Here is a 23,005-nt window from a genome sequence, read left to right as displayed (position 1 = left end):
TCAGGATCTTTTTGCTTCCCCTTTGCACCAACCTCAAATTCTTCCTGAATATTCTGTCCCCCTCTCCACCTGAGAACTGTTGGCCCTTCCCTACAACCCCCCTTCCTATAGACCTGTTGCCACATGTCCGGGTCCCTAAAGGAGGGGGGACCTTGGGCTCCTGCCCATCACCAGAGTCCCCACCTGTATAGGGCAGCAGCCTATGTGAGGCCACATCCACTTGGCTTATCTCTTCTGAGCAGAGACAGGGAAGGGGGTTGACAACACCCTATTCCTCAGCCACAGGGCCTTTTTCAGTTTCAGGTTCTGGTGCCCCCCCCCCTTTAGCCCTCTGCCATCCCTCTTGCATGCCTGGCACTCTCCTTACATACCCCTAGATGGTGGCTCCCCTTCCCGGTTCTTCCCCTTCTGTTTGGCGGACCCTCTGGGTCCTAAGCCTCCCCTTCTGTTGTGGGAAGACTCCTGCAGCTACTTGCTACAGCTTACCGCTGCTGGTATGCTACAGTGTGTACAGGTGCGCTCTGGTCAACAGGCCGATGTACCATGCTCCGCTCCACAGAGGCCCTCCCAGCCTCTCCTGGCCTGTATCTGACCCTGTGCCCATTGAGTGGGCTGCTCCCTGGGTTGGGCAAGTAACCCTGGATACTATGTATATTCCGTTTTTAATGCATTTCTTGGGCAAGGGGTTACAGGTGCACTTGCAACAAGGCATGGGGAACAAAAGAACACTCCTGCATCCAGCCTGGCACAGCCTATTAATGGTCCTTGCAGCAGGTGGCATTTTGGTCTGTGGAACTCCTTGCCACAGGATGTGGTGACGGCATCTGGCCTGGATGCCGTTAAAAGGGGATTGGACAAGTTTCTGGAGGAAAAATCCATTACGGGGTACAAGCCATGATGTGTATGCGCAACCTCCTGATTTTAGAAATGGGTTATGTCAGAATGCCAGATGCAAGGGAGGGCACCAGGATGAGGTCTCTTGTTATCTGGTGTGCTCCCTGGGGCATTTGGTGGGCCGCTGTGAGATACAGGAAGCTGGACTGGATGGGTCTATGGCCTGATCCAGTGGGGCTGTTCTTATGTTTATGTTCTTATGATACACAAAACTGGTGGTATCTCAGCGACCACCACTCAGCCACCACCTGACGGCTGCCTAGTTCTCTTCTGCAGTGCCTATGATAACAACCCTGCTTTTCAATCAGCCGACCGTTAGTGCCGCGGCACCAGCCCAGCCGGCGGTTATGTGCAAGTAGCGGTTTGTTTGCCTGGCTGTTGCTGGGCTCTGGCGGATTTATTTTCTTGAAAGCCTTACAGACCAGGAAGGTGGCCAGGTTTGGAACCGCGAGGACCGAAGGGAGCCTGCTCCAGCATCTCGCCTCTGCTCGGCTGCTGGGAGGACGGACCACAAACACCGGGTTGAGTGACAGTAAAATATTTACTTCCAACTGCAGCTTGGTAATTGGCTCGGCGTGGAAGTGAATGTGATTTATCTCAGGCTTTGTTTATAAAGAGATTACCGCGTAACAAAGCAGCGGGCACGGCAGGCGCCGAAGATGCCAAGACGAGATGTGCCTGGACTGCTCAGACTCTGCAGTACCAGTGTTGCCGAATGGCATTTTGCTCCAAAACAATAGGCTGTGTGAGAGATTCCTAATGACAGCCACTTTAAATGCCTTAGTGTTATCGGAGCTGTTTGCCTGCCTGGCCCACTAATAGCATTTGGACCTTGCTCAGCCATTCCTCTGACCGGACCTCCTTCCACCAGACTTTTGTGACCAATGACTGGGAAGGGGGATGGAAGCAGGGGCAATCAGGGAAGAGTAAGTGCTTGTGGGCCCAGGCCCATCCAACTTTAGAGGTGCCAGTGCTGCTGCGTCTATGGGACATCCGCTAAAATTGAGTGTTGGGAGAGTTAGGGCAGACAAAAGAAAATATTTCTTTACTCAACGTGTGGTTGGTCTGTGGAACTCCTTGCCACAGGATGTGGTGCTGGTATCTGGCCTGGATGCCTTTAAAAGGGGGGGTTGGACAAGTTTCTGGAGCAAAAATCCATTACAGGTTACAAGCCATAATGGGTATGTGCAACCTCCTGATTTCAGAAATGGGCTACGTCAGATGCAAGGGAGGGCACCAGGATGCAGGTTTCTTGTTTTCTGGTGTGCTCGCTGGGGCATTTGGTGGGCCGCTGTGAGATATAGGAAGCTGGACTAGATGGGCCTATGGCCTGATCCAGTGCGGCTGTTCTTATGGGGTATGCACTGCTTCCTGTGTTGGGCAGGCAGTCACAGAGGCCTCCTCAAGGTATGGGAACATTTGTCCCCTTACCTTGGGGTTGCATTGAGGCTGCGCCAGTGCTGGAAAGTTGGATAGGTTTGGGCCTTGTTTCAGCTACACACGCTTCACCTTTGTTGTAGCAGGGCAGTGATTTTCAACTGGTGTGCCATGGCACATTGATATGCCACGTAAGGTTGCGCAGGTGTGCTGTGGGAGTTTGGAGCACACAGCAATTGAAAATGGGTGGGGAAAAAAAGCTTTTGGGTTCTGTGGTTCTGTTTCTAGGGCAGAGCCGGTGGAGAAAGAGGGACGGACAATTCGTTACTCCAGACAGTTGCTCTAGAAACAGAGCTGCAGAATCTGGATGAGTTGCCCAGAAGTGACATCCTATGAGGTGTTTTGGGGCAGGGGGAGGGCGAGGAGGGAGGTGGTTCAGGCCTGGGAGGGGGACAGGGTCAGTAGAGGAGGCCTCTGCCATATTCTAACCCCTGTCCCTGGCCTGAAAGCCCTACATGGGGCTTCTTGAACCTCAAGGAGGCCTCTGGCCTGCTGGATACAATGTGCAGTTCTGCTGCTCCAGCACTGAATACGATTTCACTGCCTGTTGGTTGCAGCTTCATCTCCCTAAGCAAGGACTCACAGCATCCACTTTGCATAGAGACAGTCCTAAATTCAACCCCAGCATCTCCGGTTAAATGCATCTCAAGGTAGCAGAAGAGCCACAGCTCTGTGGCAGGGGCATACTTTGTATGTAGAAGGTCTACAGCAGCATTTCTCAAATGATGGGCCAGGACCCACTAGGGTGGGTCACGTCGTGCCTAGCTCAGCTGCCATTGAAAATAGAGCTGAAAATACAGGACCTAGAGCTGCTAGGCAGGGGAGGTTCCCAGTGGGAGAGAGTCATGGTTCTTGCCCTGAATAGATGGGAAGATGGGATGCTGGAAAGAGGGGAGGGCTGTGTGGTTGGACAAGGATCCAGATCTTCTGCTTTAACTTCCCAGCTGGAATGTTTGAATTCGGAGCTACGCAAAATAACAGCATAAGCACACTGTGCAATCGGACCTGATGAATTGCGGCTTAGGTTTGAAGCCTAAATGGTGACGTCACTTCTGGCCATGACATCACTTTCAGGTTAATGACACTCCTCCTGTGGGTCCTGACATATTTTCATTTGACAAAGTGGGCCCTGGTGCTAAAAAGTTTGAGAACTACTGGTCTCTGGCATTTTGCTGAGAAAAAGCAACCCTGCCCAGCCAGGGAAAGCTGCTGCCGCCGGTCTGTGTAGACAAGTATTTACCTAAATGGACCAATGGTATTAGGCAGCTTCAAACATGCAGGACATTGGCAAAAACCCATGCCAGGATTGGTCCAGCTGCAAAAGAGAATCCTGTCCAGAATCAAGGGCTTCCTGATTTCTCATGAGATGCTGGATATCTGCCTGTACTGCCTGGTCGGTATAGATCAGTATAATATTAATACACAGCTGGGGAGGGGGGAGAATTGTGTAATAGAGACAAATGCCAAGGGCCAGACGTTCCCAGCTAGTGTAAAATGATGATAGAACAGTGATGATTTTCTGCAGGGCTCTTCTCTCTTCTTGCAGTCGCTGGGGAACTGCAGTACTGATGATGAAGCCAAAGGTTACAGAAATTATGGGGCGGGAAAAAATGATATTTTCCTCCCTTTTTTTTTCTTTCCCCAGGGCAGCGGTGGAAGCTCTGGCGGCTTTGTTGAAATCAAGTAAGCTTTTTTACCTTCTTACTGGTTTTTTACCTTTTCTGTGCTGTCTGCGGAGGGAGGGTATATGCCCATTCCCCAAAGAGGTCTCTCTTTGCCTTCCTGCATTTCTCCCAATCAGTGCCACTTCTCTGCAACAGGGCGTAGAGGATTAATACTGTCTCAAGATAGAAGGGTGCTGATGATTCTGGGGTCACATCTTGCCTTGTTTAGTTCATCTCAAAGTGTATTGCTTACAGTAAGAAAAGGCCCTTTTCTTACTGCCTGCCCTTTCCCCAAACTACAAGATGCAGGTTATGATAATGATACAGGTATTTATATATCGCCTTTCTTGATCATCAGATTTCTCCTCAGACTTTATTCAAGGCGGTTTACAAAGGCAGGATGTTCTAAATCCCCGTAGGGATTTTTACAATTGAAAGGTTCTGTCTTTCAAGAACCACAACATTTCAGATGGATCTTTCTGATCTGGTATCACATTCTGGCCTCCAGTTTCCTCCCACGTAAGCTGACAAGCAGCTCCTTCATCTCTCACATGGAGGGCAGCCAAGATGCTTCTTCGCTCACAGCAAAGAGCAGGTGGAATAACTCAGCTGGGCTTGTCAGCTGCTTCAAGGTCTCACCATTCACAGTGCCGGTGGCCTCGAACTGGCGACCTGCGGATGTTATCTTCAGGCAAATGGAGGCTCTACCCTCTAGACCAGACCTCCTGCCCAAGACTGACACCTTAAGAACAGACAAAAGAAAATATTTCATTACTCAGTGCTAATTAGTCTGTGGAACTCCTTGCCACTGGATGTGGTGATGGCATCTGGCCTGGATGTCTTTAAAAAGGGATTGGACAGATTTCTAGAAGAAAGTCCATCACAGGTTGCAAGCCATGATGGGGATATTCAGCCTCTTGATTTTAGAAGTAGGCTACCTCAGAATCTACCTATCTACCTAATCTAGAATCTACCTATCTACTGGGTAGATGGGACTCATTAGCCTGGGAAGGCAGCTCATCTGAGAGAAGGAAAACTCTGATCCCAAACCTCCACTGCCTTGTGGCTACATCCAGTTATGGAAAAGGCTTCAGGAGTCAACCTCGAGGCAAAATCCAGAGCCAGAGTCCCTGAGGCAGTTCATGGCTGAACACAGTCACGTTCTGGCAACTCCTGCGACGCTGCTGGAACCAACCGTATTGGCCTCTGCCTTTCCATTGGACCATTTCAGTGACGTGGAGAGGGGGAACTTGCTGCATGGGTAACAGTCTGTCCTCCATATCTACCTTACCCAGGCTTTGCACACTGGAGAGGACACTGTTCCAGAACCACCATTCAGAGCGCGATACCATAGTCTTCCGAGAAGGATGCCAACAACAAAACCTCAGAATGCCAGATGCAAGGGAGTGGCACCAGGGTGTAGGTTCCTTGTGGTCTTTTGTGCTCCCTGAGTCATCTGGTGGGCCGCTGTGAGATACAGGAAGCTGGACTGAATGGGTCTCTGGCCTGATCCAACAAGGCTCTTCTTATGTTCTTATGACTGCAGTTTTCAACCAATGTGCCATGTTGCGCTGCAGGAGTTTGGGAGAGAGAGTCATTTATTAGTAGGGCCTTTGGGGAATGTAAGCCCCGCCCCCCAGCAGCATGGTGTGCCTTGTCAATTGTCCAGAAACTGGTAGTGTGCCTTGATCAGTTTAGCACCTTGCCAGTGTGCCCTGAAATGAGAAATGGTGAAAATTGTTGCTTTTAAGGACTCCTGAATGTGGGACACTGCCTTGTATTTACTGAGCCAAACTGTCAGCCCACCTGGGCAGCTTCTGAGAACCCTCCAGATAAGACAGCATTTGCTCCCTTACCCTGGGTAACAGCGCTGCAGACCCAATGGGTCTCCTTGGATCTGCGCCCACTACTGAGTGGGCACAGAACCAAGAAGAACTGTGCTGGGTTTCTCAACTCAGGAGAGAGCGCAGGATACGGTGGCAGAGTCTGCCACCATCCCCACCCCCCTCCTGGGCCCGATCCTCCCCTCCTCCTCCTTCCCCCCTGTTTAGGCTGGCAGAGACGCTTAACGCTGCTCCAGGTGTGGAAGCCCAGCACCAATGGGTGTTGAGCTCACCACCAGCGCTGTGTCCTCAGCGCTGGCACAAAAGTGCTTTATGGCACTTTGTCAATGGCTGGAGTTGGAACTGACCAAGGAGCACTGGCACTGAGGGCGTTAGGATTGGGACCTGAGTGAGTTAAATGAGGTTTCTCAGGGGGGCTTCTGCACATTCCTGATATTTTGGACAGCCCCAACATTTGGGAAAAGTCTGATATCAGAGTTTTTTCTAAGGAGAGACATCAGAGAATTGTCAAGGGGAGTCATGCAAGGTTCAATTAAATCAATGATGTTTCTCAGGGAGGTTCAGCACATTCCCTGAGGAGACACCTGCAGGTCTTTCTAGGGGAGGGGCAGCTCCTTGTATTCCATGGAGAACCGCCATGTGTGTCTTAAAGCCAGCTGCAGACCTGAATGGCAGCCAGGGATAGTGCAAGTTCTTTTGGCCCTTGAGACAGCATGCATCTTCTTTTGTGGCAAATGCATCAAATGCAACACCCCTTGCCAGGCAGTGCACCGACCCCTGTCTCTGCCATCAGGGCCTAGAAGAGAGGGCTGTGCCTCTTCCTGCACCCTGGGTTGGAAAACAAAGAAGGGACTGAAACAGGAAAGGAAGTGTGGCGGTGAGAAAAGGGACAATATGCCCCAGTGATTTTCAACCTTTTTTGTCTTGTGGCACACTGACAAGGTGCTAAAATTGTCAAGGCACACCATCAGTTTTTTGATTATTGACAAGGCACACCGTGCTGTTGGTGGGGGGCTCACATTCCCCAGCGGCTCTACTAATAAATGACCCTCCCCAAACTCTTGCGGCAAACCTGCAGACCATTCACGGCACACCAGTGTGCCACGGCACATGGGTTGAAAATGGCTGATATAACCCATCACTCTCTTCTCCATACTTCCTCTTCTGCCTTTCACCCTTCTTCCTTTTCTTATCCGGGGGACGGAGGAAGAGATGGGGCTAAACTGAGGCAACTTACACGGTTTTGAAGTCTGCTACCTGAGGCAACTGACTCACAGCCCGATCCTATGCATGTCTACTCGGAAGTAAGCCCCATTGAATTCAGTGGGGCTTACTCCCAGGAAAGTGTGCATAGGATTGCAGCCTCAGTCAGCCTCATGGACGATCCTCGACTTTGATATCAGCCTTTGTTCACAGTGGGCAGTGACAGTCTGCACCCAGTCTTCAGGCATCTCACAGAAGGAAAGGCCTCTTGCAGGAGCGCACGCAAGCTCGGAATGAATGTTCTTGAAGCGAATGTTATAGTATCCTATTATGCTTCTCTCCCATCTAAAAACACTTAGCCTTTTATTACCAGAATTTAATAAAGCTTTGATTAAGAAAGAGTGCTCCAGCATTGCAGAAATCTTCCCGACAATAAATCACAGTGCCATATTGTCCTTTCCCTCTCTCACCCATGATCGCCTCCCCTTCCCTTCCCTCCCTCCCCACTGTCCCAATCACACCCCCCCCCCCATTCACGAGCATGAGGAATGAATGCATTTGCGAAAAATTGAAGCTTTCGGAAGCGGCACTTCAAGTTCTCAGTTTGCAAATAATACTCTGGCATTAACCTTGGTGTCCAGACTTAAAGGTCAAATTATTGCTACAAGGAAACACCTCCTGATTCAAACGCTAAATCTTAATAAGGGAGGTGATCAAGCCACTGAGTCGGGAACTAACCTTCACTTTTTCCAAGGCAGAATTAGAGCTTAGAAAAGGTCTGATTCACAAACCAGAGGACGGGGGTGGAAAAAGAGAAATCACAGCATGCAGTGTAAGTCTTTCTTTTGCTGGATTCTTATAGGAGTTCCAGTTCAAAGAAGTCTGAGTGGTCGAGCTGGGCCAAGGGGATGATACTTTTTCATGAACACTGCCACAGACGGTCTCCCCTTTCCAGCAATCCTTGCAAAACTAGAAAAGGTCAGCCCGATTCAAACCTGTACTTGAGACAGCACAGGCATTTGACCACATTTGCGCCAACTTGCGAGTTGCCCAAGTCAGATCCAGTCCCTGTGCTGGCCAAGGACCATAGGTTTGTACCAGGAAGCACAGGGAGGTGGGGAAGATAGAAACATAAGATGAGCTCTGCTGGATCAGGCCGAAAGCCCACCTAGTCCTGCTTCCTGTATCTCACAGTGGCCCACCAGATGCCTCAGGGAGCACACAAGACAATAAGAGACCCTTGTTGCCACTCCCTTGCACCTGGAGTTCTGAGAGAGCCTACTTCTAAAACCAGGATGTTGCACATACAGGCTTGTAACCAGTGATGGATTTTTCCTCCAGAAATCAGTCCAATCCCCTTTTAAAGGCATCTAGGCCAGAAGCCATCACCACATCCTGTGGCAAGGAGTTCCACAGACTAATTACAGAAGTGGTGGGAGGGTGATCCAGGGGTGAGGAGAGAGGTATTCCTGGGCGAGAGAGAGTGGAACAGGGGATTAGGCCTGGGAAGGGTGCGGAATTGGCGGCGCTCGTATCCTAACCCCTACTCCCAGGCCTGGCGGCCTTACACAGGCAGCTTGGATTTGTGTCACCTAAATTGCGGGCAGAGATCCAAGTAACCCCATAGGGCAGGCTGGGGCTTGACATGGGGTAAGGGGAAAAATATCTCCTTACCTCAAGATGACCTCCAGAAGCCTCTCAATCTGCACTGGATACAACGCAGGCCACTGTGGCCTGGCTGTATTGGCACAGGTTAGGTTTATGCCCTTATTCTTTTGCACCACTTTAAGTTGCCCTGCTTCCCTTCAGGGATCTCATCATGTGGCCAGATCTGATTGACTGTGCTGCATTGTGACATCACCTTATTCATTGCACGGTGTGACACTGCATGGTGTCACCCATGTGGCTAATCCAGGTAAGATGAAGAAGTAGCAGTGGCCAGGGAAAACTTAAGCAATGACACAACTGAATGGGGAAAAAAAGGATATTTGCACCATCTAAGAATCTAAGCCAGCTGAAGTGAACCCCCTATATTTCATTGGGAGAGATGAAGAATGTGTTTTGGTCCCCTGTTGAAGTCAATGGATTTAAGTGTGCTTAACTTTGATGGATCTGTGGGTTCATGGTTTTATTTGGAAGGGAAGCATCTTGCCCTAGTGAAATGGTTAATTTCAACCTGAAACTGAAATTGGAGCATGCCGGGTGAAGATCTAAGAAAAGGGGCTGTCTAGCACTCCTGCAGAAGGTTCCAGGTTCAGTCCAGGCATCCTTGCAGTTGGCAAGGACCCTAGGCAGGAAAGACTACAGCAAAGCCTCTTGCTTGGACCAGAGTTGCTGCCAGTGAGACTAGACCAGTGTTTCTCAAACTGTGGGTCGGTACTCACTTTGTTGGTTGGGACCTGATTTCTGGTGGGTCCTGCTGAGCCTCCAATGAAAACATGGGGGATGGAAAGAACAAATTGCCTCAAGCTCTGAGGCTATTCCAAGAGCAGATAGAAGCTAACTGCTCTGCAAAGAGCTGATCTCCTGCAGTTTGCAAGCTTGTTGAAATATAGGGAGATGAATGTTTGAGGGCGCAATCCTGAGGGCGCCCTTGGCCAGTGCAAGTCCCTTGCGCCGGTCGAAGAGTGTCGTGAAAGTGCTGTAAAGCTGGGGTGTGTGTGTGAAAGAATGGCAACTCCTGTAGAGTTTTAAAAGGTGTCCCCCAGATGCCCCCCTCTCTGCAAAAGATAAAGCAGCCACTAGAATTTACCGGGAAATAGGGACTATTCTTGGTCAACAGAGACCATTGGAGCATTTTTCCCCCTCTCCACCCCCCTTTTGGTGTTTCATCCTTGTTTTGCTTTCTCTCATTCCAATTGCTGGGCACAGAATGACCTCTGCATGCCTGGCTCTGAATAGTATCACCCTCAAGTTGAGTGGCTTCCATCAGGCCCCACAACAGAAAAAGCGTTTGTCATTATTTCCACTTCCATTCAGTGCCAGGCTTAGTTGAACCACCACAGAAGCCAGCAGGGACCAAACAGAAATTCCAAGTTCAGATGGGAAGCAATCAGAACGGAACAAAGGGCTAGCGTGGCCCGGTGAATATTGCGCGGCCTCCAGTAGTGTTGATGTGACATTGGCGCACCTGCTGCTGGGATAACTGCCTGTGTGGCAGAACATTCCAGAAGTGTGTCTCCCCCCACTGCCAGACCTGCTGCGGCATTTTTTTCCCCCACTGCCAACCAATTGTCAGAAGCAAGGCCTGACATTGCCGTTCTTGACCCAGAAGGCAAGTCAATATTAGCTTCTGTGCTTTGAGGCTTGACAAAAATAAGGAAAGACCAAAAGGAAGCCGAGAGGAGAGAAACGTATCCAAGTGTCTTTGTTGGACACAAATACCAAAGTGGAATTGGTGGGGGAGGCCCTTCCTTCACTTGGAGAGCGCATGTTTTGTGAAGGGAATGACCCAAGTTCAATCCTTGGCAAAAGTTCTCAGGAACGCTTCACGAATTTGCGTGTCATCCTTGCGCAGGGGCCATGCTAATCTTCTCTGTATCATTCCAATTTTAGTATATGTGCTGCCGAAGCGAGCATTCTGGCAAGATCCACAGAGTAACTGATTGTTTCTGTCTTTTAAATAATTCATGTTTGTTTGTAAAATGTAATGTATCTGTGTGTACACATAGGTGTGCACATATACATATATTTGTGTACTACAGTACTTAGGTTTATACTCTCTCTACGATTTCTGTACAGAGTCCTCACCTACCAAATGTTTATGCCTAATAAAGGTTTTGTTGACTGTTGACTGAAAAGTTCTCAGTTAAAATTTTGGGAAAGCCTCCACTTCAGACCCTGCAAAAATGCCTCTAATCTGAGTACACAGTACTGAGTACACAGCAATTTTCAACAGGTGTGTTGCGGCACATTGGTGTGCTGTGAAAGGTCCACAGGTGTACTGCGAGAGAGTGGAGCACAGTAGCTGAAAAATCCTTCTGGGTTCTGTTTTGAAGTTGAGGCCTCCTTAGGGGAAGCCCCTGCTACCACCATGGGTCAGCTTGGACCTGCACCAGTGATATCATTGACTGGTGAAGACGGATCAAGCCCGGGAAGGGGGCTAGGATTCAGCGGGCGCATAGGCACTGAACCCACATTTTTCCTGGGCCCAATCCACCCTCCACCCTGCCCTTCACCTTCACCCCACTTCTGCACGGTCTGACCATTGGAGGTGGGCATTTGCTGTCCATTGTTGCACTGACTTGGCCTCTGACCACTTGAAGTGGCATAGTCCACATTCACTGGTGCTGTCACACAGTGGCATAGGCACCAGGTTTTGCAGGGAGCCTCATTGTGGCCTGCAAGCAGCCTCTCCCCCTCCCCTTTGGAGCCATTCTGGGCGTGGGTGCAAAACAGAGGTGTATGTCTCTGTTTTGCACCCACCACCTGGAATGGCTCCAAAAGGGAGAGTGAGGGGCAATTGCATGCCGTGGTGAGGCTCTCTGTAAAACTTGGTGCTTTGCACCCCCTATAGCTATGCCACTGCCATCACATTGGTGACAGCCATAAAGTTGTTTATACTGCCCGAAGTTTTGTTTTGGCAGCATAAGCAGCCTGCACGACTGGGCCAACAGTCTAGCAAGAGTTGTACCACGTGGTCATATCTCTTTTCTCCAGCCCATAACCCCATGCACGCTTTATAAGTAACATGTTAGGAAGACTGGCCAGCCTTTTGGTCAGCTCAACTGAATATCATTTTTGTATACATTTGTAAGCCTGCCATTCAATATTGATGCCGCTCATTGCGCAGCTGACTGTGTTTTAGTCTGGCACGTGAATATTTAAACTATTTTTAGAGGTATTTTGCTGTTTTTATATTGTGACGGGGATAAATTAAGCAAACTGATCTTCGTTCCTATGCTCGCTCGCCGGGTGAAGGGGCATTTGTTTCTGAGTGGGACATATTTTTGAACAAATATGCCCAGGATCATATTGCACATCAAATATATAGACTCAAAAATAAAGGAATGACTGCAATTTAAAAAGTCGTGTCTGACGTCTGACTCATTCCAAGTGCTGTTGAACTCACAGAGTGTTTGTTGCTTGCCTTCCCTCCCCCCCACCCTCTCCAAGAGGCTCCAATCCTCTCTTCCCTTCCAGTTTGTGTTCATCTGGTTCCACATGATGGCACTCTTACTGTAACTATGCCAGCTTCCTGAAGCTCGTAATACAATATTTATTTTTAGGGAGTAATTTGTTTATCGGCTAGTTATTTTAATCTAATGTTGGTCATATTTGTCACTGCTGACTATCAGCATACCCCAGCATTACACACTTGTGCACCTTTTAAAGGAAATTAATGGGCTGGAGCTGATCTCGGAGGCATTTGCTGCTGGCACTGGTTTCTTGAAGAGGGAAGCAATGGCACTGCTTGTTTGAGGGGGGGGGGGAAATAGCCGCAAGTAGTTTAAAGAGGCCAGTTCCAGCAATCTCCTGTCCCGTTCCCACAGCAGAAGCAACAATCAGGGAGGTGTGGGACGGAAAGCCGTCCAGCAATCACATGCCGTGTTTTGAGTGGGCAGGGCTCTTCTTAATAATGCCGTGCTGTTGCACTGAATATGCTTCACATGTACAATCTTGGTGTCAAGATCCATTCCACAGCAGTGTCAGTTGTGTTATTACCCTAATATTATAACTGAGAGGGAGGGTCTTCCATAGGGCCACATGGTAAGCTCATGACAGATTTGACTTGGGATGTTCTGAGTCACAGCTCATTCTCTTAGCTGCCCTTGGACAGGTTTCTGGAGGAAAAATCCATTACAGGTTACAAGCCATTATGTGTATGTGCAACCTCCTGATTTTAGAAATGGGCTATGTCAGAATGCCAGATGCAAGGGAGGGCACCAGGATGCAGGTCTCTTGTTATCTGGTGTGCTCCCTGGGGCATTTGGTGGACTGCTGTGAGAAACAGGAAGCTGGACTAGATGGGCCTATGGCCTGATCCAGTGGGGCTGTTCTTATGTTCTTAACATAACACCAGCTCCCTGCTACTGGATCAGGAACTGATGTATTTACCAATCCCCTCACCCACCACCCAGCCCCATGTAAAAAGCTTCTTTTCAGTTAGCGCAAGGCATTTATCCGTGTGATTCTTCGCTGCTGTAATCTCTTGGTCTTTAGGGTCATAATTGGACATGATATGTATATAGTGAAGAAATGTTAACATGTGCCACAGCAGCTATTTTCAACCACTGTGCTGCTGTGCTGCAAATGGTCTGCAGGTGCGCAGTGGGATTTGGGGGGAGTGTAATTTGCGTATTAGTAGAGCCATGGGGGTGAGCCCCCCACTGGCAGAATGGCACACCTTGTCAATTGTCAAAAACCGATGATGTGCCCTGAAAATTTTGGTGACTTCAGTGTGCCGAGAAATGAAAAAGGCTGAGAATCACTGTGCTACAGAAAAAAGAGCCACCAGGGCTAACAGAGGGACAGCCTGGTGTACGTCCAAATGCTCCTGCTGAGATAAACCATAAGCTATCAGGGATGTGATCTCTGATGGTGCTACCGCATGTCTGGCTGCTGGATTTTGCCATTTCATTCTCATCCACACTCATTTTGGATTTCGGGTTTGGGGACCGCTTGTGCACTCCGGAGGATCTTCTCCTTCACCAACCAGATTCTTCTGCGCAGCTGTCTGGGAAGGCAGAGCTGGAGATGACAAGAGGAGGAACCTGAACCAGTAGGAGTCAAACCATCTGAAGACAGAATGGTTTTCTTGTTTCCCCCAAGGGGAATCACAGTGACACCTCAACATCACAGCAGGAGCTCAGCGTGTCAGAATCAGGATGGTAAGAAATGGCAAGACGTCAGAGTGGAAATGTCAGCCAAATAACAATTGACATATTCAATCACAACAACACGTTCTCCCTCGCTTAAACTGTTGTCTTCAATTCTTTTCAATAACAGCAGTTCTCCTTTCCAGGAAACCGTGTATGCCAGCTTAGACACGTAGCACTGCCTAAGTAGTCATTATGATAAAATGATAGCTTTGGATGCAGTTCCATGTGGGATGCAGCTTGGAAAGCAGGCAAAAAAAAAAATCATGTGGGATGATGTAGACCTGTTCCCAGATCTCTGCCTGTACATTTTTCCAGTCTGTAAGCTATTCTGGGGGTGGGCTTGCAACTTGTACCCAAATGACCCTGTTTTCTCCAGTTTTTTTCTCCTGTCTCAGGTGTATAGACAACAGAGGTCAATCTCAGGCCATTTTTAAGCTGGACAATGGAAAAGGACTGGGTAAAATACCCTTCCTCCATCTCCATAGTCCAGATCAAGGTCCTTGCAAAAATCACCTGCTTTCTGCAAAAGAGAAAGATGCTGGGAGCTCCAACCACTGAGCTCCCTTAGCCATATTTGGCTTTGTCTTGAGCATCAGTGCAAGCTCCTGATGGAAGAGACCCAAAAAACAAATCAAGCAAGGAATCTGGTGCAACCACCTTCTTAAGCACTCCTGCAGGCACTTTGGGCCCCCCTCAGGTTGAGATGAGTGGGATAACTTGTCTCCTTGTCTCGACTGCCTTTAAAATGCCCTACAACTCAGAATGTAGTCAGGGATTTAAATGTCCAAACAGGCACTTCATGAAGTCAGGGATTAGGCTTGGGAAGCTACCTGGGACTTTGGATGCTCAAGCTTCAGAGCTTTTGACAAGTACAAGAAGAGGGGACGAGCATGAATCATTGGCCTCTGTGATCAGCAGGTGGTATGAAACCTCTGGGCTGACAAAGCCTGGCCTTTGCTTCCTTGCTTGGTACTCAGAGCCAGGGGTGGCATCCAGTTGTGTATGCCACAATGTCATGTGACAGTTTGATGTCACTTTCATGTTCTCCTGGAGGAGGCGGCACTGATGGTAGTGGTGGTGGTGACTTCTTGGTCTGGCTGCTGTCTCCCATTCTGCCACTTGAAGAGATGCTGCCTTCAAGCAGGAGCCTCTACAGGAGAAGGAAATTATGCAGGGGATGGACAGAGTGGATAGGGAGATGCTCTTTACACTCTCACATAATACCAGAACCAGGGGACATCCACTAAAGTTGAGTGTTGGGCGAGTTAGGACAGACAAAAGAAAATATTTCTTTACTCAGCATGTGGTTGGTTTGTGGAACTCCTTGCCACAGGATGTGGTGCTGGCGTCTAGCCTAGACGCCTTTAAAAGGGGATTGGACAAGTTTCTGGAGGAAAAATCCATTATGGGGTACAAGCCATGATGTGTATGCGCAACCTCCTGATTTTAGAAATGGGTTATGTCAGATGCCAGATGCAAGGGAGGGCACCAGGATGAGGTCTCTTGTTATCTGGTGTGCTCCCTGGGGCATTTGGTGGGCCGCTGTGAGATACAGGAAGCTGGATTAGACGGGCCTATGGCCTGATCCAGTGGGGCTGTTCTTATGTTCTTATGTAACTGGGGGTGGCAGCCAGACCAGAAAGGCATCACCACAAACACCTCTTCCTCTGGGAGAACCTGGATGTCATGTCACAATCTCACTTCCAGGTTCTCCCAGAGAAGGAGGCTCTTGTGGCTTCTCAGTCTGGCTGTCACCGATGTTGAAGGAGCGCCCTTGAAGAAGGTGCCACTGAGCAGAAGGAATGGAGGCAGCCAGACTGTGAAGAAGGAGAAAGGGAAGGTGGTAGGTGGCAGGCTTCCTTCCTTCCAATTTGCTTCCCACTTGCTTTTAGCTTACTTTTAGCAAATCAGAAGGATCAGAGAGTAGTTCTGCCTGTGGCAGGCTGTAGGGAGGCGACAGTGGACTCAGGATTAGAAGTACACGAGTCTTTTTTTCAGGGCTGGCCTTTGGAGCTGTGGGACCCAATTGAAAACATGTTTTGCAGGACCCCAAACTCACAGCTAAGGCCTGTAGAAACTCAGAGATACAAATAAGAATGATCATAGACTTGATATCTCTGTGGTAGAACAGGAAGCAATCAAAATGTGCGCTTAAAAAGTGTGTGTGAGTTAATGGATCAGATGGATATAAGCACATTTTAAAATAAAATTGCAGGCATGTAGTGCTACAAGTAAACAAACTGTGCAGAGTACCTGGGAAATGATTTAGTGAAAATATTGATTTTATTTTTCATTTTTTACCCTACTGCAGAGCCTCCCTTGGTCCAATTGGCTTAAAGCTGACTGTGGTCTTTTCGCAACTCCCTGCAGCTCCCCATTCAATGTGAGCCACAACCATCACCTCACTTTTGAGCTGCCCCTGGCTGATCAGACTAACAACCGGTATAAAAGCAACCGTTGAATAAAATAATAATAGAACTAGGATAAAATAGCACTATTTTTGTTTAGATAGAAAAAACAGCCAGTCAAAGAAAAATCCATACATGGATTGATCCTCCAGGTCTGGTTTGGAAAGCCTTTCTAAACGAAAGCGAGAAGGAATAATTCTGCAATAGGACAGGACTGTGGGGCACAGCTGTGGGGCTGCATCTACAAAAGCCCTGCATTTAGTGGTGGATCTCTGCAACACATAGGGAGGGCATATAGACAAAAACACATAGAGAAACACATAGGGATGCAGGTCTCTTGTTGTCTTGTGTGCTCCCTGGGGCATTTGGTGGGCCACTGTGAGATACAGGAAGCTGGACTAGATGGGCCTATGGCCTGATCCAGTGGGGATGTTCTTATGTTCTTACATGCATTGATCCTCTTTGAAGCAGGGCCTCCTTTAACAAATGGAGCTGGTGTCAATCTTATCCCTGTACCAGTGGGTTAATTTGATAATTCCAGAAAGGCTCGGAGTCCAATAGTCTTCCACATGCAGTCCCAACAAGCCACAAATAGCTTCTGATGATTGTCTTGCAAGCAGCTGAGCTTGCTGGCCTCTGACTCGGTCCCTGAGAGCGTCCGATGAGGCTGACCTTTTCAGAAAAAGACCCTCAGCATGCGAGTGCGCTTCCATCGCCAGGCACCGCCTCATTGGTCGATGTGGGACCGCGTGAGCCACCTGGGGTGCTGAAGGCTAAAGTGCGTTGGTGGTGCCTGCTGTTGAGACAAAAGGAAGGCGGAATTCAGAAAGAATCTGCAATTCCATTCAAGGTGGACATAGTAAAATCTATGTCGCTTTTCTCAAAACAACTGCATGTTCATTCAATTTTGACATCACCGCACTCTGCATTGGTGGTTCTCAACATTTGTCCTCCATTTGTGTCAGTTTTCATATAACAACCGCATGGATGCAGCCTGATCTTGACCAGGATTCATGTGCGAAGGAACGACTAGGTAATTGCACAGATTTGTGACTGCAAAAATCTTTGATGCACTCAAACCACAAGCAAAATGGGTGCCAAAACTAACTGGGTACTTGGATGATGATGATGTTCGTCCATCGTTTTCGAAGAAGACCTTGATGTCTAACGGGTTGTGGACTGTCCACGGTGTGTCCGCAGGTGACTAATAAGGCCGATGCGGGCACGGAATGTTCTGCCACGTGTGGGGCAGACATGTGTAGGCACCACTGTTGCAGCATTTGCAGCTCTGGCTTTACGGAGTGCATGCTTCTCTTGTGCTTTGGCTGTCCTTCTGGCTTCAGACATCTGACTTGGATGATAATGACCAGTTGAAAGAGGGATGCAGGAAGGAAGCCAATACAGAAGCAGACAAATGTGCTTTGGCAACGCATTGCCTGTGAAAACTGAAAAGTGAACTTCTCCAATGGGTTTTGCATTTTCTCCATTGTTGGCAGCTTGGAACCACTGCCTGTCCATCCGTGAGGCCACCTGGTGTGGGCTGCATCAACAGCAGTTTGCAAGGGACCTAAGGGGGGGGGAGTGGATCTGGGATGCCTTTCACCTGGAGCCTGCTACTGCCGCCTCCCTCCAACCTGCTGCTGTTGTAAGCCTCAGTGATCCGCTTCTCACTTGCTCAAGCCACAGCAGGCCATCCTCCTCCTTACCTTGCTCCTCTTGCACTGCTGTGAACCCCGGAAATGCAGGACTTCCGGGTTTCACAGCAGTGCAAGAGGCGCATGGAGAATGTTTGGGTTTTAGTTTTTTGGAGTGCAGAGGTAGCAGACCCAAGATGGTCTCAGGCAGTTTCAGCATTTCAGATCGAGCTGCCGTTGCACCAAGCAGAAGAACTTTCAGCATCTTTGAGCGCGCAAAGCACATTTCATGTGTTATCCTGGTGCAATCCTTTTGACAACCCTGTAAGGTCAGTATTGTTGTCTCCATGTTGCTTCTGGGGAGCCGAGGCTGACAGGGGGTGTATCTCCTACAGCACTGGAAGAGGGGTCTGTTTTGCAGTCCAATTTCTTAGCCACGGTGCTGCAGATAAAACCATCAGAACCAATGGTCCCTCTAGTCCAGCACGCGGCAGACTGCCAAGAAGCCTGCAAGCTGGGCAGACGTGAATGAGAATGTATGTTTGTATGTGTGATTATCAAAGCGTGTCCACATGGAGAAATTTTGCCAAACAGCTGGTAAGTTTCTCTTTGCCCTTTGCTTTCAGAGTCTAACAGCCGGCGAGCCGTGAACCGGGGCCGTGTGGGTCAACTGCTCCGGCTGTACGACGACTGGCATCGCCACGACACCTCTGACAGTTACATCCCCATCCGGAGGGGTCTCTTGCTGTGCCTCAAGCATATCACCAATGTGCGGTCCGGCAGGGAATGTTTCCTGCTTTCTCGTGGCATAGAGGCTCTCTTCAAGACAGCTCAGGTAACCAAAGTCATGCTCGGTCCCCTGATCTTCGACACAACCAAATAATTTTTTTTGTAAACAATTATTGGTCTGTGGAATGGTCTGTGGAACTCTTTGCCACAGGATGTGGTGATGGCGACTGGCCTGGATGCCTTTAAAAGGGGATTGGACAAGTTTCTGGAGGAAAAATCCATTACGGGGTACAAGCCATGATGTGTATGCGCCACCTCCTGATTTTAGAAATGGGTTATGTCAGATGCCAGATGCAAGGGAGGGCACCAGGATGAGGTCTCTTGTTATCTGGTGTGCTCCCTGGGGCATTTGGTGGGCCACTGTGAGATACAGGAAGCTGGACTAGATGGGCCTATGGCCTGATCCAGTGGGGCTGTTCTTATGTTCTTATGTTATGTTCCTAATTCAAGAGGACTGGATCCCATATCCCCACACCAAAGACATAAATCACTTTGCTTCAAAACAAACAAAGAAAGTAAAAGAAAAGTGGGTTGATAACTATTTTTCACATTGTTATATTGCCCTTCCTCCAAGGCAGTGGCATCTCTAGGGGTGTGTGGGGACTGTGGGCCACAGCAGGTGATATGCATGGGGGTGTATGTGACTACTCACCAAAATTCTTAAAATCTTGGTATTTTTGAATAATACCATCGTGTTATATATCAATCAATGTGTAATTTCATGCAGAATGCAATGAAAGAAACCGCGCTGAGGTATCTCTATTCTATCAAAAGTTACAGCCAAAAAACCAGCGGGGGTGGTGTGATGGTATATGACCATGTCCACGCCTGGGGCGTTGCCCCACCCACTGTATGGGAGGAGGTCCATCATAGGGGTGACATGCTAGCCTCCCGCATCAGGTGGTGCAAACCCTAGTGATGCCACTGCTCCAAGGAGCTCAGGGTGGTATATATGATTCTTTCCCACCTTTTGTCCTCACGATGACTCTGTGAGGTAGCTGAGGCTGAGAGTTAGTGACTGGCCCTAAAGCTCCTGAAGCTTCATGGCTCAGCAGGGCCGTGAACCTGGATCTTCCTGGTCTAAGTCCAACTGCAAGCCACTATAATCCTGGCTCTCTTTGACTGTGCTGTTGATAGCATTACTATTGGTCTAATGAACAGCCTCAAGTACACTTACTCCAACAAGGATTAAGAAGATAAGAAGATCCCTGCTGGATCACACCAAACCAGATCCTGTTTCTTCAACCACATGCTTCAGGAATGTCCGTAAACAGAACATGAAATTGGCAGGTGTTCTGAGGTATACTGCCTTGGAACATGGAGATCACACATAACAACCGCAACTGAGGCTGGAATCATATACGTACTTCCCTGAGTGTAAGAACCATTGAACACAACGGGACTTACTTCTGAGTAAGACATGCATCGGATTGCACTGGGATAGTCATTTATAAATCTCTCCTTCTCAATGAATTTGTAAAAATAGTGAAGCTATTGGCCATTACCCCATCCTGTGGCAATGAGTTCCATAAGCCAGTGACTTATAAATAATAATAATAATAATAATAATAATAATACAGGTAATTTATATACCGCCTTTCTAGGTCCTCAGATTTCTCCTCACACTTTATTCAAGGTGGTTTACGTAGGCAGGCTAATTTAAATCCCCGTAGGGATTTTTACAATTGAAAGAAGTCTCTATCTTTCAAGAGCTACAACTTCAGATGTTTCGTTCTGATATGGCCTCCATCCTGGCCTCCATCCTCCCACGCTCAGAGCAGATGGAATAACTCGGCGCAGCTTGTCAGCTGCTTCAAGGTCACACGGTGCTGGTGGCCTCGAACTGGCAGCCTTCGGATGTTATCTTCAGGCAAACGGAGGCTCAACCCTCTAGACCAGACCTCCTGCCCTTATGTAGCTGCTTCATGCATTAATTCCAGAGGGGTCTTAAAGGGCACTGATTTTTAGCAATTGGTCCTGAGTATATACCACAACAGGCTTTCACACCTTGTTGAAAATATTGCCACCCCACTTATTGAAATCCTTTCACCTCTACTGAAATCTGAAATGCTGCTTCTCTGAGCCAGTAGCAGCTGGTCTGTAGTAGCCAAGATCATTCTACAGTTTAAATTTATTATTGCTCACATTTATTATTACTCCACATTTCCTGCAAGAGTCCAGGCAAAATTCTCCACTCTTCTTCTCACACCAATCCTGTGAGGGTAGATTAAGAGGCAGAGCCTATTCTAGTTTTGTGGCTCAGCAGGGATTTGAACCCAGGTCACCCAAGACCTCACCCAACACTCTAATCAGCACACCACGCCAACTCTCTAGAAGCACATTAACAACTCTGTTTTCTTAAACTGCCACACCACCATCAAACATGCCTGTTGAAAGCCCGAGGGCTCACAATTGGAATTCTCCTTTTCCCCAAGAGGAAGAGTGGAAAAAAATATGTGCAAAGATTCCCGTGTCTGACTCATGTAAGCTTGTCAGGTTTATTAGCCGACTCCTTCAGCCTCCCTACAGGACACCTGCAAAATCTTACTGAATCTTATAATGTCCTTCAATCATATAGGAGGGAAGAAGAGAACAGCTGGAGTTGGCATGCAGGGAGCCTCTGTCTCTCTCCCACCCCTTCCCCTCCTCATTTGCAACCTGCCTGAGGATGTTTAGCAATCCTGTTACAGGAATCTCTCCATATTCCTCACCCTTTACACTCCCCCCCCCCAAATATGGGATTAGCCAGTCATTGGGGTTTAGTGATTGTTTTCAGGGACACGTTAATTTCCCAGGGGGAGAACCCTTCCAACAGAGACTAGGTCACCCCCTTTTAGTGGGGTGAATTTCTCACCACCCCTCCATTTTTTATTGTCATCACACACACACCCCCCACCATGAATGCCAGCCATTCAGGTACAGCAGTGATTTTTCAACTGCTGTACCACAGCATATTGGTGTGTCCAGATGGCCTGCAGGTGGGACTTGTGGGAGGGTCATTTATTAGTAGGGCAATTGAGGGATTTGATCCCCCTACCAGCAGCATGGGGTGCTTTGTCAATGGTCACAAAACTGAAGGTGTGCACTGACAATTTTAATGCCTTGTCAGTGTGCCATGAGATGAAAAAAGGTTGAAAATCACTGATGTAGAGAATGGAAAGGGGTGCATCCAGGAACACCTCTAACATTGGGGCCAGTACCAGCTCAACAACTGTTGGGATCCCCATACCCTTGCTGGGCTTTCCACTGACACCTGCCCTTGAGCTACCTGGAGAGGATGGGCGCCTCTACCATTTTGCTGGCATCTCCCCCACCATGCTCCCAGTGTAGCATTATCCCAGGGCATTGTGGGAAAAGGGCATAGCCACCAGTGAAGGCCATACGTATGTCTCATTGTGTTGTGGAATGATGCCAACTGGGGAATTGGAGTGAAAATGATGGCTGCCAGCCAGCAGCCACCAAGAGGAGCCAAAGAGACCCACTTCTGTCACTTGGGGAAGCCCCACCCCAGGAGTCTTAGGGAGGTTCACCCATAGAGAAGTGAGCCCACTGGAGGGCACCTTGATGAGGACCCTCTCCAATCTGGACCAGACCCTTGTCAGGCCTAATCTTTTCCCTGCTCCTGATGACTTCATTGTCTGGAACATGGATTAGATTCTCACCTTCAACCATATCCCTGACTGTGGCCTTTGTCCCATAGAACTCAAAAGGAGCCATGGAGAACAGAAATAAAGTTGATCTGCATAGCCCCAGCCTTTCATTTGTATCTCACCTCCTAGGACCCCTTTTGTGGTGTGAATTTTAAGGGTGTGACAAAAGTCCTGGGAACTGGCTTTTAATATCGGCTGATAAGTAGAGGGTCAGTCCTCTTGTGCCACTTGAGTTAGGCATCCTTTGTTTAGATTTAGGAGGGATTAAAAGGCTTTATTGGGGATGAAAAACCAATTGCATTCTTATTTAGTTAGGCATCACATGGCTTAAAGATGAAGAAATTGGATAGCTTTGCCATTCTGCTTGTCCCTCCCTGGAGTCTGTAGTATGTGAGCTTCAGCGGCAGTACCTGTAAGATGAAGGAAGGCTGCAGATTTTTAAAATCATTTGAGAATCCTGCCTTTGCCATACAGGTGGATGACTCCTGGTTCCCTGGAGTGGACTCTTAAGGAAATGTTGCAAGGAATGTCTGCAAGGGAATGTTGGAATGTGTTTCACTGACAACTTCCTTGAAAAGAAGATTCTGAAATTCTCCCCATACAAATCTCCCCACATTTTGGAGTTTGGGGTTCCTGAATTAGGAATTCTCACTTGTATTTT

At 48.5% G+C, this 23,005-nt stretch overlaps 1 protein-coding gene and 1 non-coding gene across 6 annotated transcripts in view; one reads left to right on the top strand and one right to left on the bottom strand.

Moving 5' to 3' along the window:
• The window catches only part of AGBL1 (AGBL carboxypeptidase 1), a 419,500-nt gene that overhangs the window by 68,382 nt on the left and 328,113 nt on the right, over positions 1-23,005 (top strand). For all 5 annotated transcript variants that reach the window (XR_010794779.1, XM_066634750.1, XM_066634748.1 and 2 more), the window contains exons 6-7: positions 3,977-4,014; positions 18,532-18,740. Coding sequence is in view for 4 of the 5 variants with exons in the window: in XM_066634750.1 (XP_066490847.1) it covers positions 3,977-4,014; positions 18,532-18,740 (247 nt within the window). In the remaining variant the exon portion in view is untranslated. The remainder of the gene's footprint in view (positions 1-3,976; positions 4,015-18,531; positions 18,741-23,005) is intronic.
• LOC136659587 (U6 spliceosomal RNA) lies at positions 10,515-10,621 on the bottom strand. The gene has a single exon (XR_010794856.1). It is a non-coding gene; the product is annotated as a U6 spliceosomal RNA (small nuclear RNA).

This window comes from Tiliqua scincoides, chromosome 8, assembly GCF_035046505.1.
Source record: "Tiliqua scincoides isolate rTilSci1 chromosome 8, rTilSci1.hap2, whole genome shotgun sequence".
In the NCBI taxonomy this organism is placed as follows: Eukaryota; Metazoa; Chordata; class Lepidosauria; order Squamata; family Scincidae; genus Tiliqua; species Tiliqua scincoides.
This window is presented reverse-complemented; position numbering and strand designations above follow the sequence as displayed.